The following is a 17,454-nucleotide window of genomic DNA, read 5'->3' as shown; positions in this document are numbered from 1 at the left end:
GGATCCGTTTTGGGCCCTTTACTTTTTAATATTTATATAAATGATATTGTAGAGACTATTCCTGAGAATAATATTATATTGTATGCAGATGATATTGTTATAACATATGCAGATTGGAATCTTCATTTGGTTGAAAATAATATAAACTCTTTGTTATCTAAATTAAGTAAGTACATGGAAAATAATAACTTAAGAGTAAATGAAAATAAAACAAATTATATTTGTTTATCAAATAAAAACAAAAAAGTGAATTTAGAAGATATACAAGTAAGAATAAATAATGAACGTATTCAAAGAGTTAATACTGTAAAATATTTAGGAATCGAAATTGATGATAAGTTACGATGGAACAATCATATAAATAATTTAACACTGTCTTTATCTAGATATATTGGAATACTGAAAAGAATAATGAGTTTTTTAAATTGTGAGACTGTTTTGCGCTTGTATCACGCTTGCATGGAACCTAAACTTCGATATGGTATTTCCGTATGGGGTACAGCTTCTTCTTTTGTATTGAATAGATTGCAAGTTATACAAAATAACTTTATAAGAGCATTATATAAGTTGCCTTATGATTCCTCTGTCACTTCTTTTTATAACCAGATCAAAATTGATAAAATAAAAACTTTATATAAAAAACAAGTTCTTTTGGAAGGTTTTAAACTAATAAAGGTGAGCAAGAAAAAATCTTATATAAGCGAAGAATTAAATAAATATTTTAGGCCTTCTAATTACAACTACCGATGGAGAAATAACTTGCTTTTACCAAAGGTTAAGCATAGTTTTGGAAGAGATGCACCAATTTATCAACTTATATATAGTTGGAATGCCTTAAAAGAAGAATATAAAGAATTGTGTACTTACGGACAATTTAAACGGGCTGTAAAAATATTGATATGTGATTAGTTGAGTGTATTTTTTTTGTTGTTATTGTATTTTTCTTCTCTGTTCTTTTTTATTGTTTTGTTGATTGTATACTTGGTAAACGTCTGTATCATTAATTTTTCTTTGACCCTTGAAAAAGGCCAATGGCCATAGGGTCGTATGATTAAATAAATTAAATAAAAAAAATAATTCTAGACGATAGTTTTTCGTATTTTGGTGTGAGTTTTATATTGATCTTTCTTGTTTCTTTGTCTGTTTCTTCGTACAATTCTCTGATATAAGGGAAACTGATGGATTTCATTTTTGAATCTTCGGCCAACTAAAATTATATATGTATAATTTTAATTGGCTGAAGAGGGGCATGTTACGCCTGAACCGTGTATTTTAAACACGTATCAACTGAACTAAATAAAGATGATAGAACGCCAAGTGTTTGAATTTATTACACTACATAGTGTTTAAGAATCAAATAATAATAATAATAAGCGCAGAGCCCAAACGGTTAGGAGTTGAAATCTGGTACACTGTTAGGGTACGTCAAGAGAACCTACACTAACAAGGAATTTTTCGAAATTCTCATTCGCGGGGGAGAAAGAAAGAAATAAGGCTTATACTAAAGAACTCAGCTTCTACTGTACTATTTTACATGCATTTTTTTAAAACTGCATTTTAGTAGGATATCACGTGGCGATGAAAGAAGTGTATTCCTGACAATGGAAGTAACAGTGGAAGTCTTAAGAGAAAGCTACATGCGTGATTTACAGGCGCCGATGCTGTTTTTAAATTTTGCGGGAAATCCAACATATTTTTAGACTCATCTGAAAATTCTGTAATTAGTATGGAAACGGGGACCTAATTCTTGTATTCTGTGAAAACGGGTAAGATTGGCTATAATGTAATAATCTTAATTTTCGCTATCGTTACCTTTTGCACGAGCGATGCCGGGCTTATCTGCTAGTTATTGAATAAATCAAAATATTTTATAATTGAAAAAATCGTTTTTCATACCATAAGTTNTTAATTTTCGCTATCGTTACCTTTTGCACGAGCGATGCCGGGCTTATCTGCTAGTTATTGAATAAATCAAAATATTTTATAATTGAAAAAATCTAGAAACAAAGTATAACTTTTCTAGCTGTTATAAGATTTTATTCAAAAAATAACTTTTACATTATTATTAATAATCGATGACATTGAGTATGGCAACATCTGTGACGAAGATTTACTGTGAAAAATTTTATAATACTAATTCGTATAAAATGCTAGTTTTTTTAACTTTTAGGATTGTGATGAGCTTCACAAAAAATTGTAAATGCTCATAAGAAATTAAATCGTCAATAAGTCAGATTCCGTTCTACATACAACACGTGACTCCTCTATTTCTTTATTATCTTCATTCTTCACCAAATTCTATTAGTTTAAATGCCCTTCATACAAAAGCTATCATGCTGAATGCTATTTCTTAATTGTTTATTCTATTCTGAGATATTAAACGTAACAAATACCAATGCACGCAAAGGCATGCATATTCAAGGAAGTTTATTCCTTTTTAACAATTTTGATTTCGGTCGGTAAAATCATTGAAATTTGCAAACAATTGGAGAATCAACTTTGATATCATTCCAACATTTCCTTTTCTTATATATATACATAATAGTAGGGAATGTAAGACGATACGAGATTTTGACATTAAAATTATGTTTGTTTTTATTTTTTTTTTTAAATTAACAAAAGATATCGATAATTTTGTATGAAATTCTGTTCTTACTGTAATTAAATATTAAAGTATGTTTTATTTACGATGCAACAATAAATGAATGTCCAATGACTTTTCATTAGTGAATATTGCAGGACAAATGTGACAGTTGAATAGGCACGCAGATGATTGGTTAGAAGTTCTGTTCGAAACGGTTTGTTGTTCTGCACTTTCTGAACAGAAACTCTGAAGATATTGTTTTGATTTTTCACTTTCGTTTAACAGTTTGTCATTTTCTGTTTCTGAATCTATAATTTCTATTTCAGTTTTATCTTCAAATCTCGCTGAATCTCTTAAATTTATTGTCTCGATTTGTTTTGTTGAACATTCACCTTCAGATTCCTCAACAACAGTTTGGGAACTTTCAGATTTTTCTGTAATTTCCTATAGAATAAAATTTTTAGATGTTACAAAAATATCTTTCACAATTAAAAAAACTGTTTAGTATTAAAACCATTAAACCGATATTAAAATAAATTCTGGATCTACTGAAAGTTTGTCGTTTAGTTTATTAATAAACGAGCAAAAAATTATGGAAAACATTTAATTCCATTTAAAATCATTTAAAAGTAACAAATGCTTTACTTACAAAAACAGCATATTCTAAGATATGTTACCATAAAGAGAGCAAAAATCTTTTCTAAATTGAAAATAGGAGTGAGATAATTTCAATTTCTTTGTTATAAGTAATATTTATTGTTGTAAGTGCAACAAAGTCTTTTTTTTGTGTCGTAGAATGTGTCACATAATAAAATGATCAGTTCAGTATTTTGTTTCGAAAATTATTAAGTAAATTTCAAGCAAAAACAAATGCAAAAAAGTAGTGTTTCAAACACAATGTCATACGTAAACTTTCTGAATTTAAAAATTATTGTATCAGAAAATGTTTTATCATATAAAATTAATTTCTTGCAATAAGGAAATTACTCCTTGTTTCGTCCAATGCTTTTGAGTGCATGGTTTGTCTATCTTGTTTGTTAATGAGAAACAGTACACCAGAAGAAAAGCTCAAATTAAAACCATAAAAATTTTATAAATTTTCATGCTGTCAATCCTGTTTTGGATTTGTTTTTTCTGTGATAAAACTATTTATTGAAATATTCGAATTTTTAAAAATTTTATAAAGCATTAAACAGCTCAGGCTACAACTTTATGAATGACATTATGATTGTATGAGACCAGTCACATATTTCAGAAAAAATATATTAGTTCCACAACACTATCAAGAGGACCGTAGAATAATGTGAAATCTTAATAAGTCTAACATCGTGTGTCCATCCTTATTTCTAAGAAAAGTTTTTTAAAGCCCTTCTTTTCGTCTGCAAGACTAAAAGAAATGACATAACTTTTTATTTTTTACATACTTTTTCTGTAAAAACACTTTTTGTGGGGGGTTTTATTTCGCAGGAATTATTTCCCGGAAATTTTTTTGGATGTTAGATTCGCGTTTAAGCGAAAATAATTATTTCATTCAAAAAATGAATTTTTTGTGGATTTCTTAATTGCATTTGAATCGGAACATGGGTAGCAAAGGAGTTAAACAAATGTGTTTCTGGCCTCTACTACGTTGTAACATTGCCGTGCTGAGCTGAGTTGACCTGGAATGTCGAGCACCTTCCTAAGTCAAGCTGCTCCAGTGTGGATCTTTCTAAATTCATTTGAGTGTGAGATTACGAGGGCACAGGGGTAATTCCCTAATTGCCACTTACACGTCAAGTTTGTAAAACTTGCCCACTTTGTCGTTCGGATGGCTTTTATCGAGTGGCGAGGAAGGTGTGCAAGTCGGCAGGCGTCCTTTCAGAGAGGGAAAATAGGTTTAACAAAATAACAAAGCGTTTATTATACGGCTAACACTAAAATACAGGAGGCTACACAGAGTTAAATGCATATATCTATAGGTTATATAGGCAAGAGGCGATTAACATAAGATTACAAAGTCTATGATTGACAACTGCTTAGTCTATTCTATGACAGCTATGCCTACTTCCCTTACGAGAAAGGGTTGGCAGTCCACTGATAATTACCTCTAAAGTTAGAGGAGTCCTATAGGCGATGATGACAGTTTTTTATGAAAGCGTTGGGCGTTGTCAATGTCTTCTACCGTTGTCTTCTTTGGGAACTAGGTCGAGTTTGTTCCATGGAGGTGCGCCAGACGGGGAATCACTAAGACCGCTTATAACTTCCGTGTGCGAACTCTCGAGCTTCCGGTGGCTCGCTTTTATATCATTGTCGTGGGAAATCTAACACGCGATAGACTTTAGTTGACGATGAGGGTGCATTCTTGACAGCTATGTGTCAACTTTCCGACTGACTTGTTACTACAACCAGTGACCTCTGATCTAATTTCTCCCTCGCCATTTTTTCTAACGAAGACGTTTACATTTTGAAAACAATTGACATAAAATTTTTGATTTTAATAACCCCGTGAAAATGCGCGGGCTCACGTGAACATTGCAAAAAATACACATTTACTGCATGCAAAGTACTAAACTATACAATTTTAAAAATTGTATATCTGACCATCAGCAACATGAGGAATCGTGTATATTTCAGAAAGCTTTTGTGACATTAGTATTAGGATTGATAATATAAAGCACCACAACACGTAGGCAATCTGTCAAAGGAATTTGCATTCCGAATTACTTTCTATGAGAAACTGCTCTTTATTTCGGTTTTAAACATGTGAAAAATTGTCGTAAGGCTCAATGTGATGAGCGGTGAATGAAGTGCAAACCTGCAACTTCAACAAGTGTTCAGTAATTTTACCCATTAGGTCGCTGGTGGGCTATTTCGCTGTTAGTAGAGAAATTATAAGTCCACTCGCTTTTCTGTTTCCACAAAATTTTCTTACTTCAGATAACACGTCTGATTTTTTACATCTCAAATTACATACCAACTAGATTATTGTAACTACAAGCAACTGGTTTTAATATAAGAGAATAATAATCGTTTGGGTACAAATTAAAACACAGGAAAAAATCTATGATTACATACTGTACAATAATAAATAGATATAAGTATATAATTTCTCATAGTAAAGAAAGAACAAATAAAATATTACAATACGTACTTCAAAAAGAGAATGACTTTGAAGGTTGTGTCTGTCTAAATGATCTAATTCGATATATAGTTTATCGCATTGATTGCAGCTCACTAATTCCTTTGAACTTGCTATCTTCCGGAGTGTATGATGGTTGGCATTGATGTGCACTTTCAAGTTAGTTATTGTTGTATACTTTTTATCACAATAACCACAATGAAATGGCCTATATTTCGTAGGATGACTCATGATTTCAGTTACGTGTACTTTCTTAACCTAAAATCCAAATAAAAATTTCTCATTTATATAAATTTCGGCGTTATAAATGGTTTCGCTTTGTAACTTTACTGATTTTTTCGATCTAATAACAATTCGTTAATTATTTTATTGTTTCTTCACAAAGCATTGAAATTGATGTTATTGTTAACCAATTAATCAAGACTTATCAGATGATCATGCGGCTAAAGGTTCAATCTAATATTCTTAAAGATCTGGGATTGAATCCTCGCGAAGAAAGTCTCCAAGAAGTTTTAAAGGTGATCTGTCTCAAATATGTCTGGTTTCATTTCTTTTCAACCAGCTGCCGTCTTGTTAGCACGATAATCACGATGGTCCAACAATGGCATTTTCGCTGCTTACTAGTGTCAGAAAAAGTGAAAAATCAAATACTAAAACATTCAGTTTTGAATAATTATTCTAAATATTGGATTATAAATATAGGATACAAATAATAAATGCTGATTTATTCCTTATTGTAACTTAAATGTTTTGAAATTTCCAGTAGAGGTATTTAACTATTTCAATTTAAAGTAAATTAAGCTTTTACTAAATACAATGAAGTGATATGAAAATGAAGTGCTGCACATATGAAGAAAACACAGATCACTGCACGAGCCAGCTAGCTGAAGAGGCGTGAATCCACAACCAGTGTTAATACAGGGTGGGATAAAAGGTCACTTAACACCCTTGCTACAAAATATAAAATGTTCTCAAAATTAATTCGTTCATGTCTGGAACATATTAGACCAAGTAGGAAACAGATTGATGTGTGTTACACACATAGCCGCCATAAAGATGGCGGTCGTATTAAATGCAACTCCGAAACTGTAAATGGAAAACAGGTCATGCCACATATCATTACGGGTCAGAATTTCACAAGGAATTGGTTGCTGAACGATGTTATTGACCTACCTGGAACGGTTAAAAAATTATGCACGTTACATGATGTGCTCAACTTACATTCTTTGAGTACATCCTATGCTCTATAGCAGGAGTATGAAGTAAATTTTCCCCACCCTGTAGTTTTAGATACTTAGCCTAACTTAGCGCTAAATGTGCGATTTTCATTTAAGTGTTAAACTGAAAACTTCGTTTTCAACAAAAAGAATATAAATACTAATTCTCTTGAAATTTCTACTAATACTATTTTGAAACTAAACGACCGAATATTATTTAAACAAAACATTTTAAACATTTTAAAAAACTTTAAATAAAATAATTCTATTGTAATATCACTTTCATTTATTTACAGTTTTGTAGAAATTTTATTTTAATTTTACACTTATAACAGCTTATAACTTTTAAAACTTTACAGAAATGTAACGAGAAGACATTTACTTTTCTGAAATACGTTTTTATTATTGTGAAGCACTACAATAAACAGTTTTATAAATGCAATTATGTGAAAGACTCTTCATTGCATTTATAAAATATATTTTGAAGTTTGCGCAAATATTAAGATTTTAATATGGTGTCAAATCCTTATACAGTAGAGCGTCGTTTATCCGAATCAAATGGGAACAAGGGTTATTCAAATAACTTATTTTTCGGATAACCGATTATGTACGAAAAAATACATTAACCTATCCCGTTTTGAAATTTTTTTCTGTTGCATGTCGCTTCGTGTTGAATTTTCGTCGATGTTAAGCCTAACGTAAACTTTTTATAATAATAATCGTGGCCATTGTATCGTTAAAAATTATTTCTTTAGTTTTTACAAACAAAATAAATATATTGAAAAATATAAAAACAAAAAAAATTATACTTTAGAAGTTATCTAGTATCAAAAACGTTCGATTCAGCATGACACACAGTCCTCAAAAAAACACCACACAAAAGTGACAGTGCTGCTAGCAAAAACACACACAAACATAAAAAATATTGGAGTAGCCCAAGATATAGCCAAAGATTGCAGCGCCACAGCACTAACGAAAATTTAAATTTTCCGACTGGAATTCTTTCGGATAACAGACTTTCGGATAAACGACGCTCTACTGTATTATATTTAAGATATGATTTAAACGCGACGAATGTGTAAAAAATGTTTAAAAATTGAAGAAATTGGAAGATTTAAAATCATTTTATTACTTCAAATATTTTAATGTTCTAACTTTGGAAATTACAATTTAGGAAATGTTTTATAATATAATTAAATATAAAGAAAATTTTGATTTCGATAGAAAAGTGATCATCATCTGCTCTTAACTATTAGATTTTGTAGAACAAGAGATCCTTTGAATTTTCTTAATTAATCTGAGTCTTTGATGGAATAAAATTTTTGTCCATACTTTCCGAACAAAATTGCAAATTTTCTGGTGGATCTTCAACATTTTTTTTCTTCTGATTTTTACTCTTCAAAAATTCAAGTACCATTTTATTTTTACGTTCAAATTGTTCTGAATTTTTAAAACCTCTCTCGTCAACACCACTTTCTTCCACTGATATTTGGAAATCGATTTCAGGTTTTGCAGAAATTATCTGTACATAAAAATGTCTTATAATCAAAAAAATTTTTACTTTACTAACGTGTTTACTAATAAAAATAAAAAGCTACTTATCCGACAATTCTAATATGTAAGTGTCTTAATACACTTCAATCGATATCATTCAGTTTATTAATGAAAATGAAGAACCGCGAAAAAAGTTAAAAGATTAAAATAATTTATTTCGATTTACGTATGAATTTTATTCTTATTTAAGTACTAAAATTTTGAAATAATTATACTATAGAAATTACATATATTTTGATTACATTCGTTGTAAGTAATAATAAGAAAAAGACGATAAGAGAGCTTATCAACATGTTTCATGTATTTAGTAAGTTGCCTTTTAAATCATGTGTTAAGTTTCGTAAATACTGTTTTTGTTTGTAACATGTGGAAGACAAAAGAAGAAAAAAGCCAGTTTTCGGTATAAAATTACTGTTTTCATACAATAGATTATTTTTTTCCAATCTGTTATAGCTAAATGATTACGATTCGTTACATATTTAACGTTATTACTTTGTATAATATTGCATACAGCAATATAATATAAGTAATTACATTTCACGATGTACACATATGTAATGTAGACATACGCACATAATAAATAATGAAAACTTGTAATGAAATACCTATTACACATTATTACAGTGAAATACATTCCAGTGTGATAAAATGTACCGTAACTGTTTTCATAGGAATAAAATAACTAAGATAAATAAAATATAACACGCTATCATGCTATCCAATATTATATATATATATNAAATACCTATTACACATTATTACAGTGAAATACATTCCAGTGTGATAAAATGTACCGTAACTGTTTTCATAGGAATAAAATAACTAAGATAAATAAAATATAACACGCTATCATGCTATCCAATATTATATATATATATTTATTTATTTATTTATTTATTTATTCATTAATTGAATGATTCATGTCTATTTTAAATTTTACTAAATTTTACTATTATTCAAGTTAAACTATTTGTCACTGGAAACAGGTTTTCAAATAATACGCACTTTTGAATAAAACTTAAACAGAAAGCCTTGCAGGTTAAAATGGAAGAAATCTTTGTTATACAATCTATCTGAATAAGAATCGTCCAAACGTTTATGTTCACGATTTATATGATCTTGCAACTCTTCCAAATTATTAAACGATTTACCACAATATCTGCATTGATGTGATCCATCCTTCCAATGACTACCGCCGATTTCCAAAATATGCATTTTTTTTTCTGTAGATAGGCTCCAATTTCTAACCTCCAAATTAATTATAATTCTAAATTAATCTATTTTTTTCCACTCAGATCGACTTTTTGAATATGCAATTAAAACGGTAGCCCCAACAATTACACAATTATAACGTTATAATTATTATAATAGTTCATTGTTAGTTATTATCCATTTATTGTCTGGTATATACGAAAATTATGCAACATTATTTTTTAAATTTTTTTATACTTACTGCTGTAATAAATAATATTAATGTTTAAAATTATTAATTACTTAATTTTAACGATTACCCTGAAGAACTCCGCTTCTACTATACTATTAAACATGCTGTCTTTACTTAAGACTTAAACCTCTAACACAAAGATGAGAGTGATTTTTTCACATATCCGTGATTTTTCTACCAATTGCCTGTTATAAGGTGTGTTTCAAATTTATACGGACACGAAAAAATTAAAGTGAAACACAAATTTGCTGCTTAAGTGACAAATGTTTTATTAAAAATAATATGCATTTACATGTTTCTACACTGCAAAATAAGAATTTTAATCAAACATTAATATTTTGTCACGGGAAGATAATATTTTTGAAAATCTTATACAAAAAACCTGTTACATATTTATCCGGACAGGTTTCAAATTGCAAAGTTTTCTTACAATTTAATGGCCAATGTAACCACCATTTAACTTAATTACATTAAATACTCGATTAGGCATTGTTTCAATTAGATTCTGAAGGAATTCAATCTTAAGTTTATCCCAAGCATCTGAAATTGCTGCCTTCAAATCATGAATTGTGGAAAACTGCTTTCCATTGGCATAAACTGTACGAACCATCATCCCCCAAAGATTTTCCATCGGATTCAGGTCAGGGCTTCTAGCAGGCCATGTCATCAGATTAATATTTTTACGTTTAAACCACATTTTTGTTNGTAGGATTACTTACCGAGTGTGCACCATTCGACATCGCCATTGCTCAAGCTTGTTTTCGTCGCGGAGCAGCACACGAAACCGCGGCCGATTTTTGATAACTTATTTTTCTGCGAAAACTTCATTAAACATTGGAGACATCGTTAATATAAATAATTTTTATGGCGTTGAATTAGAAATATTTCTTTCACAAGAAATGTATAAAATTAGAGTACTGTATTAGACTTACGATACCTAATTTACATACTGTACAGACGATAGTAATCTCTTTGTAGCGTGGCGCTGTAGTAAGTAGTTTGGCTGCCCACTGACGTTTTACGTAATTATAGGAGTTTTTACCGTTTTATACGGATACCGTCGCAATTTTTTCGCCGTCTTATAGGAATCGTAATTATAGGAACCCGTTTTATAGGGAGGTCTACTGTACAAGAATTTAGAAAAGTAGTTCTTAGTGAGTGTTCTGTACTTTTGTTTCTAATATTTTCGATTTTACATTGATTCTATCTGTAAGATAACGTCTTGTTATATGTTCGTGAGTAAATGAAAATTACGTTGTGTCATTTATATTCTTGAAAGTAAATTTATAAAAATTTCGTCACATCTTATCGATATAAAGTTTATTACGATTTATAAAATTTTATTATGAATTTAATATAATAAAAATATATTATTTCACGATACTGTGATATAAAAAAGTAGAAGAAAAGATGACATTAAATGAAATCTTTAGACACAGTGAAGAACAATTTATAAAATCAATCCACATATCATTTAGTATTTAATTAATAATTGACTTGCCAGTTTAAAATATATTATTAAGTGGATATTTTTGTTATTTAATAACAGCAGTAATTAAATCAGACTATCAGTTTATACAATAAACATTACTTATATAAAGTAAATATTAGTAAAATCTAATTCAGAAAATAAACTAAGCACAATAACGTGATTTTGTATTATATAATATCATTTGAAATAATTTTTTTACATTTATTTTTATTTATTTATTCTCAAAGTTCTGTACATTTCTTAACATTTTTCAATGATTTTTACATTCTTCAACAGCTTTAAATAGCTTTGTGAGTAGCTAGCCGGGGATACGAAGTAACTATGACTCTTGTACCACTTAATCGGCAAACTATTCTTGTGAATAGCCCTCTGTTTGTCTAGAAGGAATGGTTTTCCTAATTCAAGGAAATCGAGTGCAGAGGGCTTTAACTAATATGTTAAAAGTAGGATATAGGGGATGAGTCCTAGACCTCGTCAGGATCCTTGACACCAGTTAATCAGATTTATATTACGCGGATTAACACGCTTATGGGGAAGTTATGGAGATGATAAAATATTTCGATTCAGACATTATAAGAGACCTTTCTTTAATATAAAAACGAGTATTTAATAACAAGGGAAAATTATACAACATAGAATTACAAATACATCTATTTAGGCTATCGCGGAGAAAGTGATCACAATTTCAATTTCAATCAAAATCATACTACCTCTAAATATATTTATCTTCTTTTGTATTTCAGATTAATACTAATGTTCTAAGGAATATTCTTCCGTATACTATTATTTAATATAGGATTTACTTTGTTAAAGATTTTTCATTATCGACCTACATATTTTTCCTGTAATATATCTGTTTATAATTATCAGATGTAAAAAGATAATATACTTATTGAAATCCTGCATACAGATGTAGTAGGTATATTTAGAAGTCACAGTTATGAACCAAAACATTTGTTACAGTAGTAAACCGAGGAATTTTGTAAAGAATAAAAAAATTAAGTAAAATTTAGACTGAACTGTATATTATCTAACTTATATTCATTTTCTAGACTTCACTTTGCACTTAATCTACTGTGACCTGTATGGTATTATATTTACTTCGTAGATATTAATAAGGAATATTTTAATAATATGTATACCTTTACAATGCTTAAATTCCAAAATAAAACATTAGTACAATTTACATAAACGAAGATTTAACGTGTTTTCATTCTGATGCGAAATTTGATATGATCATTCGACCTAAATATTTAATAATTAGTATTTTTTGTAACGAAAATAAATCAATTTTAATGCAATAACACGGAATACTGTCGATAAAAAAGTAATTACCCTGATAAAATTAATCATTTTATTAACTTTAAATTATAATGCTAAAAACAATTAAAGTGCTTTATAAGTTCTTAATCTATTAGAGAACATTAAACTGTTTATCATTATTGAAGGGTATTTACATTTATAAATAGGAATCTGATAAATACAGATATAAAATTATCAAGTTAAATGTAGATTAAGTACAAACTCTCGTTTGAAATCGGTTCTACTCTTTCCTGTTCTAGAGATTTTGTAAAAGCTTAGATTTGATATAAGTCCAGCCCATTTTAAATGAAAACAAACCCTTTGAAAGGAAAGTGATGAATATTATTGAGAATAAAGAACTCGATGAAGATAGACAATATTCATGGAACCAAAAAGAACTACAGTCGACCTCCCTATAAGACGGTAGATACGTTCTATTCTTTAGGAATCGATTTCTTACGAGTCCTTGCCAATCACATCCCGAAACGTGTCAAGTTTACAGACTACGGCTGTTTGAAAGGTTTTCTTCCATAAAATTAATCGATTCTAGACTAATCCGACTTAACATTTTCAAAATACGTATATTATTTGGGGGAATAATTCGTATAAACTACGCTATAAACAAAAAATTGTAGGATTACTTACCGAGTGTGCACCATTCGACATCGCCATTGCTCAAGCTTGTTTTCGTCGCGGAGCAGCACACGAAACCGCGGCCGATTTTTGATAACTTATTTTTCTGCGAAAACTTCATTAAACATTGGAGACATCGTTAATATAAATAATTTTTATGGCGTTGAATTAGAAATATTTCTTTCACAAGAAATGTATAAAATTAGAGTACTGTATTAGACTTACGATACCTAATTTACATACTGTACAGACGATAGTAATCTCTTTGTAGCGTGGCGCTGTAGTAAGTAGTTTGGCTGCCCACTGACGTTTTACGTAATTATAGGAGTTTTTACCGTTTTATACGGATACCGTCGCAATTTTTTCGCCGTCTTATAGGAATCGTAATTATAGGAACCCGTTTTATAGGGAGGTCTACTGTACAAGAATTTAGAAAAGTAGTTCTTAGTGAGTGTTCTGTACTTTTGTTTCTAATATTTTCGATTTTACATTGATTCTATCTGTAAGATAACGTCTTGTTATATGTTCGTGAGTAAATGAAAATTACGTTGTGTCATTTATATTCTTGAAAGTAAATTTATAAAAATTTCGTCACATCTTATCGATATAAAGTTTATTACGATTTATAAAATTTTATTATGAATTTAATATAATAAAAATATATTATTTCACGATACTGTGATATAAAAAAGTAGAAGAAAAGATGACATTAAATGAAATCTTTAGACACAGTGAAGAACAATTTATAAAATCAATCCACATATCATTTAGTATTTAATTAATAATTGACTTGCCAGTTTAAAATATATTATTAAGTGGATATTTTTGTTATTTAATAACAGCAGTAATTAAATCAGACTATCAGTTTATACAATAAACATTACTTATATAAAGTAAATATTAGTAAAATCTAATTCAGAAAATAAACTAAGCACAATAACGTGATTTTCTATTATATAATATCATTTGAAATAATTTTTTTACATTTATTTTTATTTATTTATTCTCAAAGTTCTGTACATTTCTTAACATTTTTCAATGATTTTTACATTCTTCAACAGCTTTAAATAGCTTTGTGAGTAGCTAGCCGGAGATACGAAGTAACTATGACTCTTGTACCACTTAATCGGCAAACTATTCTTGTGAATAGCCCTCTGTTTGTCTAGAAGGAATGGTTTTCCTAATTCAAGGAAATCGAGTGCAGAGGGCTTTAACTAATATGTTAAAAGTAGGATATAGGGGATGAGTCCTAGACCTCGTCAGGATCCTTGACACCAGTTAATCAGATTTATATTACGCGGATTAACACGCTTATGGGGAAGTTATGGAGATGATAAAATATTTCGATTCAGACATTATAAGAGACCTTTCTTTAATATAAAAACGAGTATTTAATAACAAGGGAAAATTATACAACATAGAATTACAAATACATCTATTTAGGCTATCGCGGAGAAAGTGATCACAATTTCAATTTCAATCAAAATCATACTACCTCTAAATATATTTATCTTCTTTTGTATTTCAGATTAATACTAATGTTCTTATCTTGGTTAGTTCTTCGATAACACATCAATAAACATTTTCTTCTCTATATTTAAAAACTTAATATCTCATTTAACAGAAACTTCGGTGTTCGGGTATGGGTGTTGGCCGTCGGGAGTTTTAGTTTTTTTATATTTATAAAAGCTGCAATCATAGAGATATACTGTATAGTTTTGTCCTTACTTATGGAGAGTATAAATATTCGGTTTCTCTTCGTTTGTACAAATCTTCGGATGCTTGTATTGCTGCGGTAAATAATTTATCTTTCGATATTCCCGACAATTTCTCTGTTATCTTGCGTTATGTTGAAGTCAGAGATATTTGGAAAAGAGAAGAAAGATTTCGTTTCGTAGTTGTTGAGACGTATAAAAGAATTACTGAAGTAATTAACAAATTATACAGTTTGTATGAGCAGTGTGCAAGAGATATCAATTAAATTTACATAGAAAAGAACAAAAAAAAATATCAATGTTCAATGAAATAAGTCCAGAATTGAAATACAGTAGAGCGTCGTTTATCCGAAAGTCTGTTATCAGAAAGAATTCCAGTCGGCATAATTTTTATTTGTTTTTATATTTTTCAATGTATTTATTTCGTTTGTAAAACATAAAGAAATCATTTTTAACGATACGATAGCCACGATTATTATTTTAAAAAGTTTACGTTAAACTTAACATCGACGAAAATTCAACGCGAAGCGACACGCAACGGAGAAAAATTTCAACACGGGATAGGTTAATTAATGTATTTTTTCGTACATAATCGGTTATCCGAAAAATAAGTTATCCGAACAACCCCAGTCCCAATTGATTCGGATAAACGACGCTCTACTGTATTTTGATTTTTCTAAATTTGTTAAGATTGATTGATATGTGTTTTTAATAATAAGTATTTGCGTTATTGTTGAACCTTTACAATCTAAAAAACCTGCACCGATAAAAAAATTATTTGTTGCAAAAGTTATAAAAAAATCGCTTAAAGAGATTTTGTGGTGTTATTCTGTATATTTATCTAGCGTGTTTTTAAATAGAAAAGGATATTACATTTATGGATGGTTTACACAACTCTGTGCAAGAATAGGATTAAATAGTAATTGATATCTGATGCATAAGCTGTCTTCGAAAGCAGCAGTTTTGTTTACGACTAAATCTCACTACTATTTGTTCTCGACTGAATCTCTGGTGTTCCTGCCACTATCACAATAATACATTTAAGTAAAAATAGTAAAACTAAACATGGCCGACGGTTATTTCCGTTTACTAAATATGTAATAAATATAAGTACAACTTTTAACAAAGATAAAACCTTTGCTTTAGTTTTTTCTTAATAAAAAAGAAAGTCGTCTCCGTAGTTTTGTGAATTTTTATGATGTTAACGACCGAAGAAAAAACAAAAACAAAGGTCTTTGTTAAAAGTTGTAGTTAAATTTATTAAATTTACGTATTTTTAAAAATCTTTATGGAAAAAAACAATGGTTAATATAGAGCCATAAATTATTCTTATCAACTTGTAATTCATTGCACATCACATCCATTTTCTGTACGTAAGAAATATGGGTGTTAAACTTCATTACAGTACAATTAAAACTGTAGAGTCTGCTGAATGTAAACTTTGTTACTCTTTATTTAATCAAACAATAAAGATAAAGATTTACTTGTCAACTGTTTAATTGTGGCATAAAAGCTAGAGTGTATCTTCGATTCTAAATGTGTTCAATAGGATTCTCTATAGACAGATACTTTTAAGGCTTATATAAATAAAGTTTGGAAAGAAAACAACGAAATTATGCATACTCTAATTATATTCAATATTTCTTATGTAAAAGGTTTCGATGAAACAATTATCAGCCAGCATTGTGCTTATCTTATTTCTTTCTCCTGTAATAAATTACGAACTAAATAAAAGTGGTAATGAACTTCGCTGGACAATAAAAGAAAACTTTTAATTTATTTTCTTCTTTCACTAATCAAGGTATAAATAACTTATTAATTTTTATATGCAAAGTTTTTTGGTTAAATTTATGTATTTATTTTTCAGGCATTGTGTAATTAACTGAAATAATATTCAGATATTAAAATAATATTCTATAAACTAAATAATATAAAAATTATAAATATTTATGTGTAGTAACACAATATGTTAAAGTATCAAAGGAAAAAATTCTAGTCTTAGAAGTAAATTTTTATGTTGTCTCCTCAAATCGTTCAGTAATGTAATTGGCATTTTGATATTCTAATTTTTATGTACGCAAACGTGTATATATATATATTAATGACGATATTTCTGTCGCTTATGTATATTATAATTGGTATAAACTTCATCAAACAAATTTATTGTAATATTTAAAGAATATTTATATTTATTTGTAATTTAATTTTAAATACAGTCGACCCCCTTATAACACTGTTGATAATTCCGTTTTATATGAATTCCATGTTGTACGAGTCACTTAGATTTTACAAATACGTGAGCCGTTCACAGCCTGGCACACGTATTTGTAAAATATAAGTGACTCGTACAACATGGAATTCATATAAAACGGAATTATCAACAGTGTTATAGGGG

At 29.2% G+C, this 17,454-nt stretch overlaps 2 protein-coding genes across 2 annotated transcripts; both read right to left on the bottom strand.

Moving 5' to 3' along the window:
* Window positions 1-2,109: 2,109 nt before the first annotated feature.
* On the bottom strand, window positions 2,110-6,671 carry LOC111615289 (PR domain zinc finger protein 16-like). Its single transcript, XM_023356708.1, has 2 exons — window positions 5,715-6,671; window positions 2,110-3,028 (listed from the first exon to the last, which is right to left on the bottom strand). The coding sequence occupies exons 1-2, from the start codon at window positions 5,931-5,933 to the stop codon at window positions 2,681-2,683; spliced, it is 567 nt and encodes a 188-aa protein (XP_023212476.1). The 5' UTR covers window positions 5,934-6,671; the 3' UTR covers window positions 2,110-2,680.
* A 1,363-nt stretch (window positions 6,672-8,034) lies between these two features.
* Window positions 8,035-9,849, bottom strand: LOC111615275. Its single transcript, XM_023356694.1, has 2 exons — window positions 9,479-9,849; window positions 8,035-8,441 (listed from the first exon to the last, which is right to left on the bottom strand). The coding sequence occupies exons 1-2, from the start codon at window positions 9,686-9,688 to the stop codon at window positions 8,208-8,210; spliced, it is 444 nt and encodes a 147-aa protein (XP_023212462.1). The 5' UTR covers window positions 9,689-9,849; the 3' UTR covers window positions 8,035-8,207.
* Window positions 9,850-17,454: the final 7,605 nt, after the last annotated feature.

The sequence above is a fragment of the Centruroides sculpturatus genome, unplaced genomic scaffold (assembly GCF_000671375.1).
Source record: "Centruroides sculpturatus isolate CEXI.00-Female unplaced genomic scaffold, Cexi_2.0 scaffold1435, whole genome shotgun sequence".
NCBI classification, from domain to species: domain Eukaryota; kingdom Metazoa; phylum Arthropoda; class Arachnida; order Scorpiones; family Buthidae; genus Centruroides; species Centruroides sculpturatus.
The sequence above is the reverse complement of the archived record's forward strand: the minus strand, read 5'-3'. Positions and strand labels throughout refer to the sequence as shown.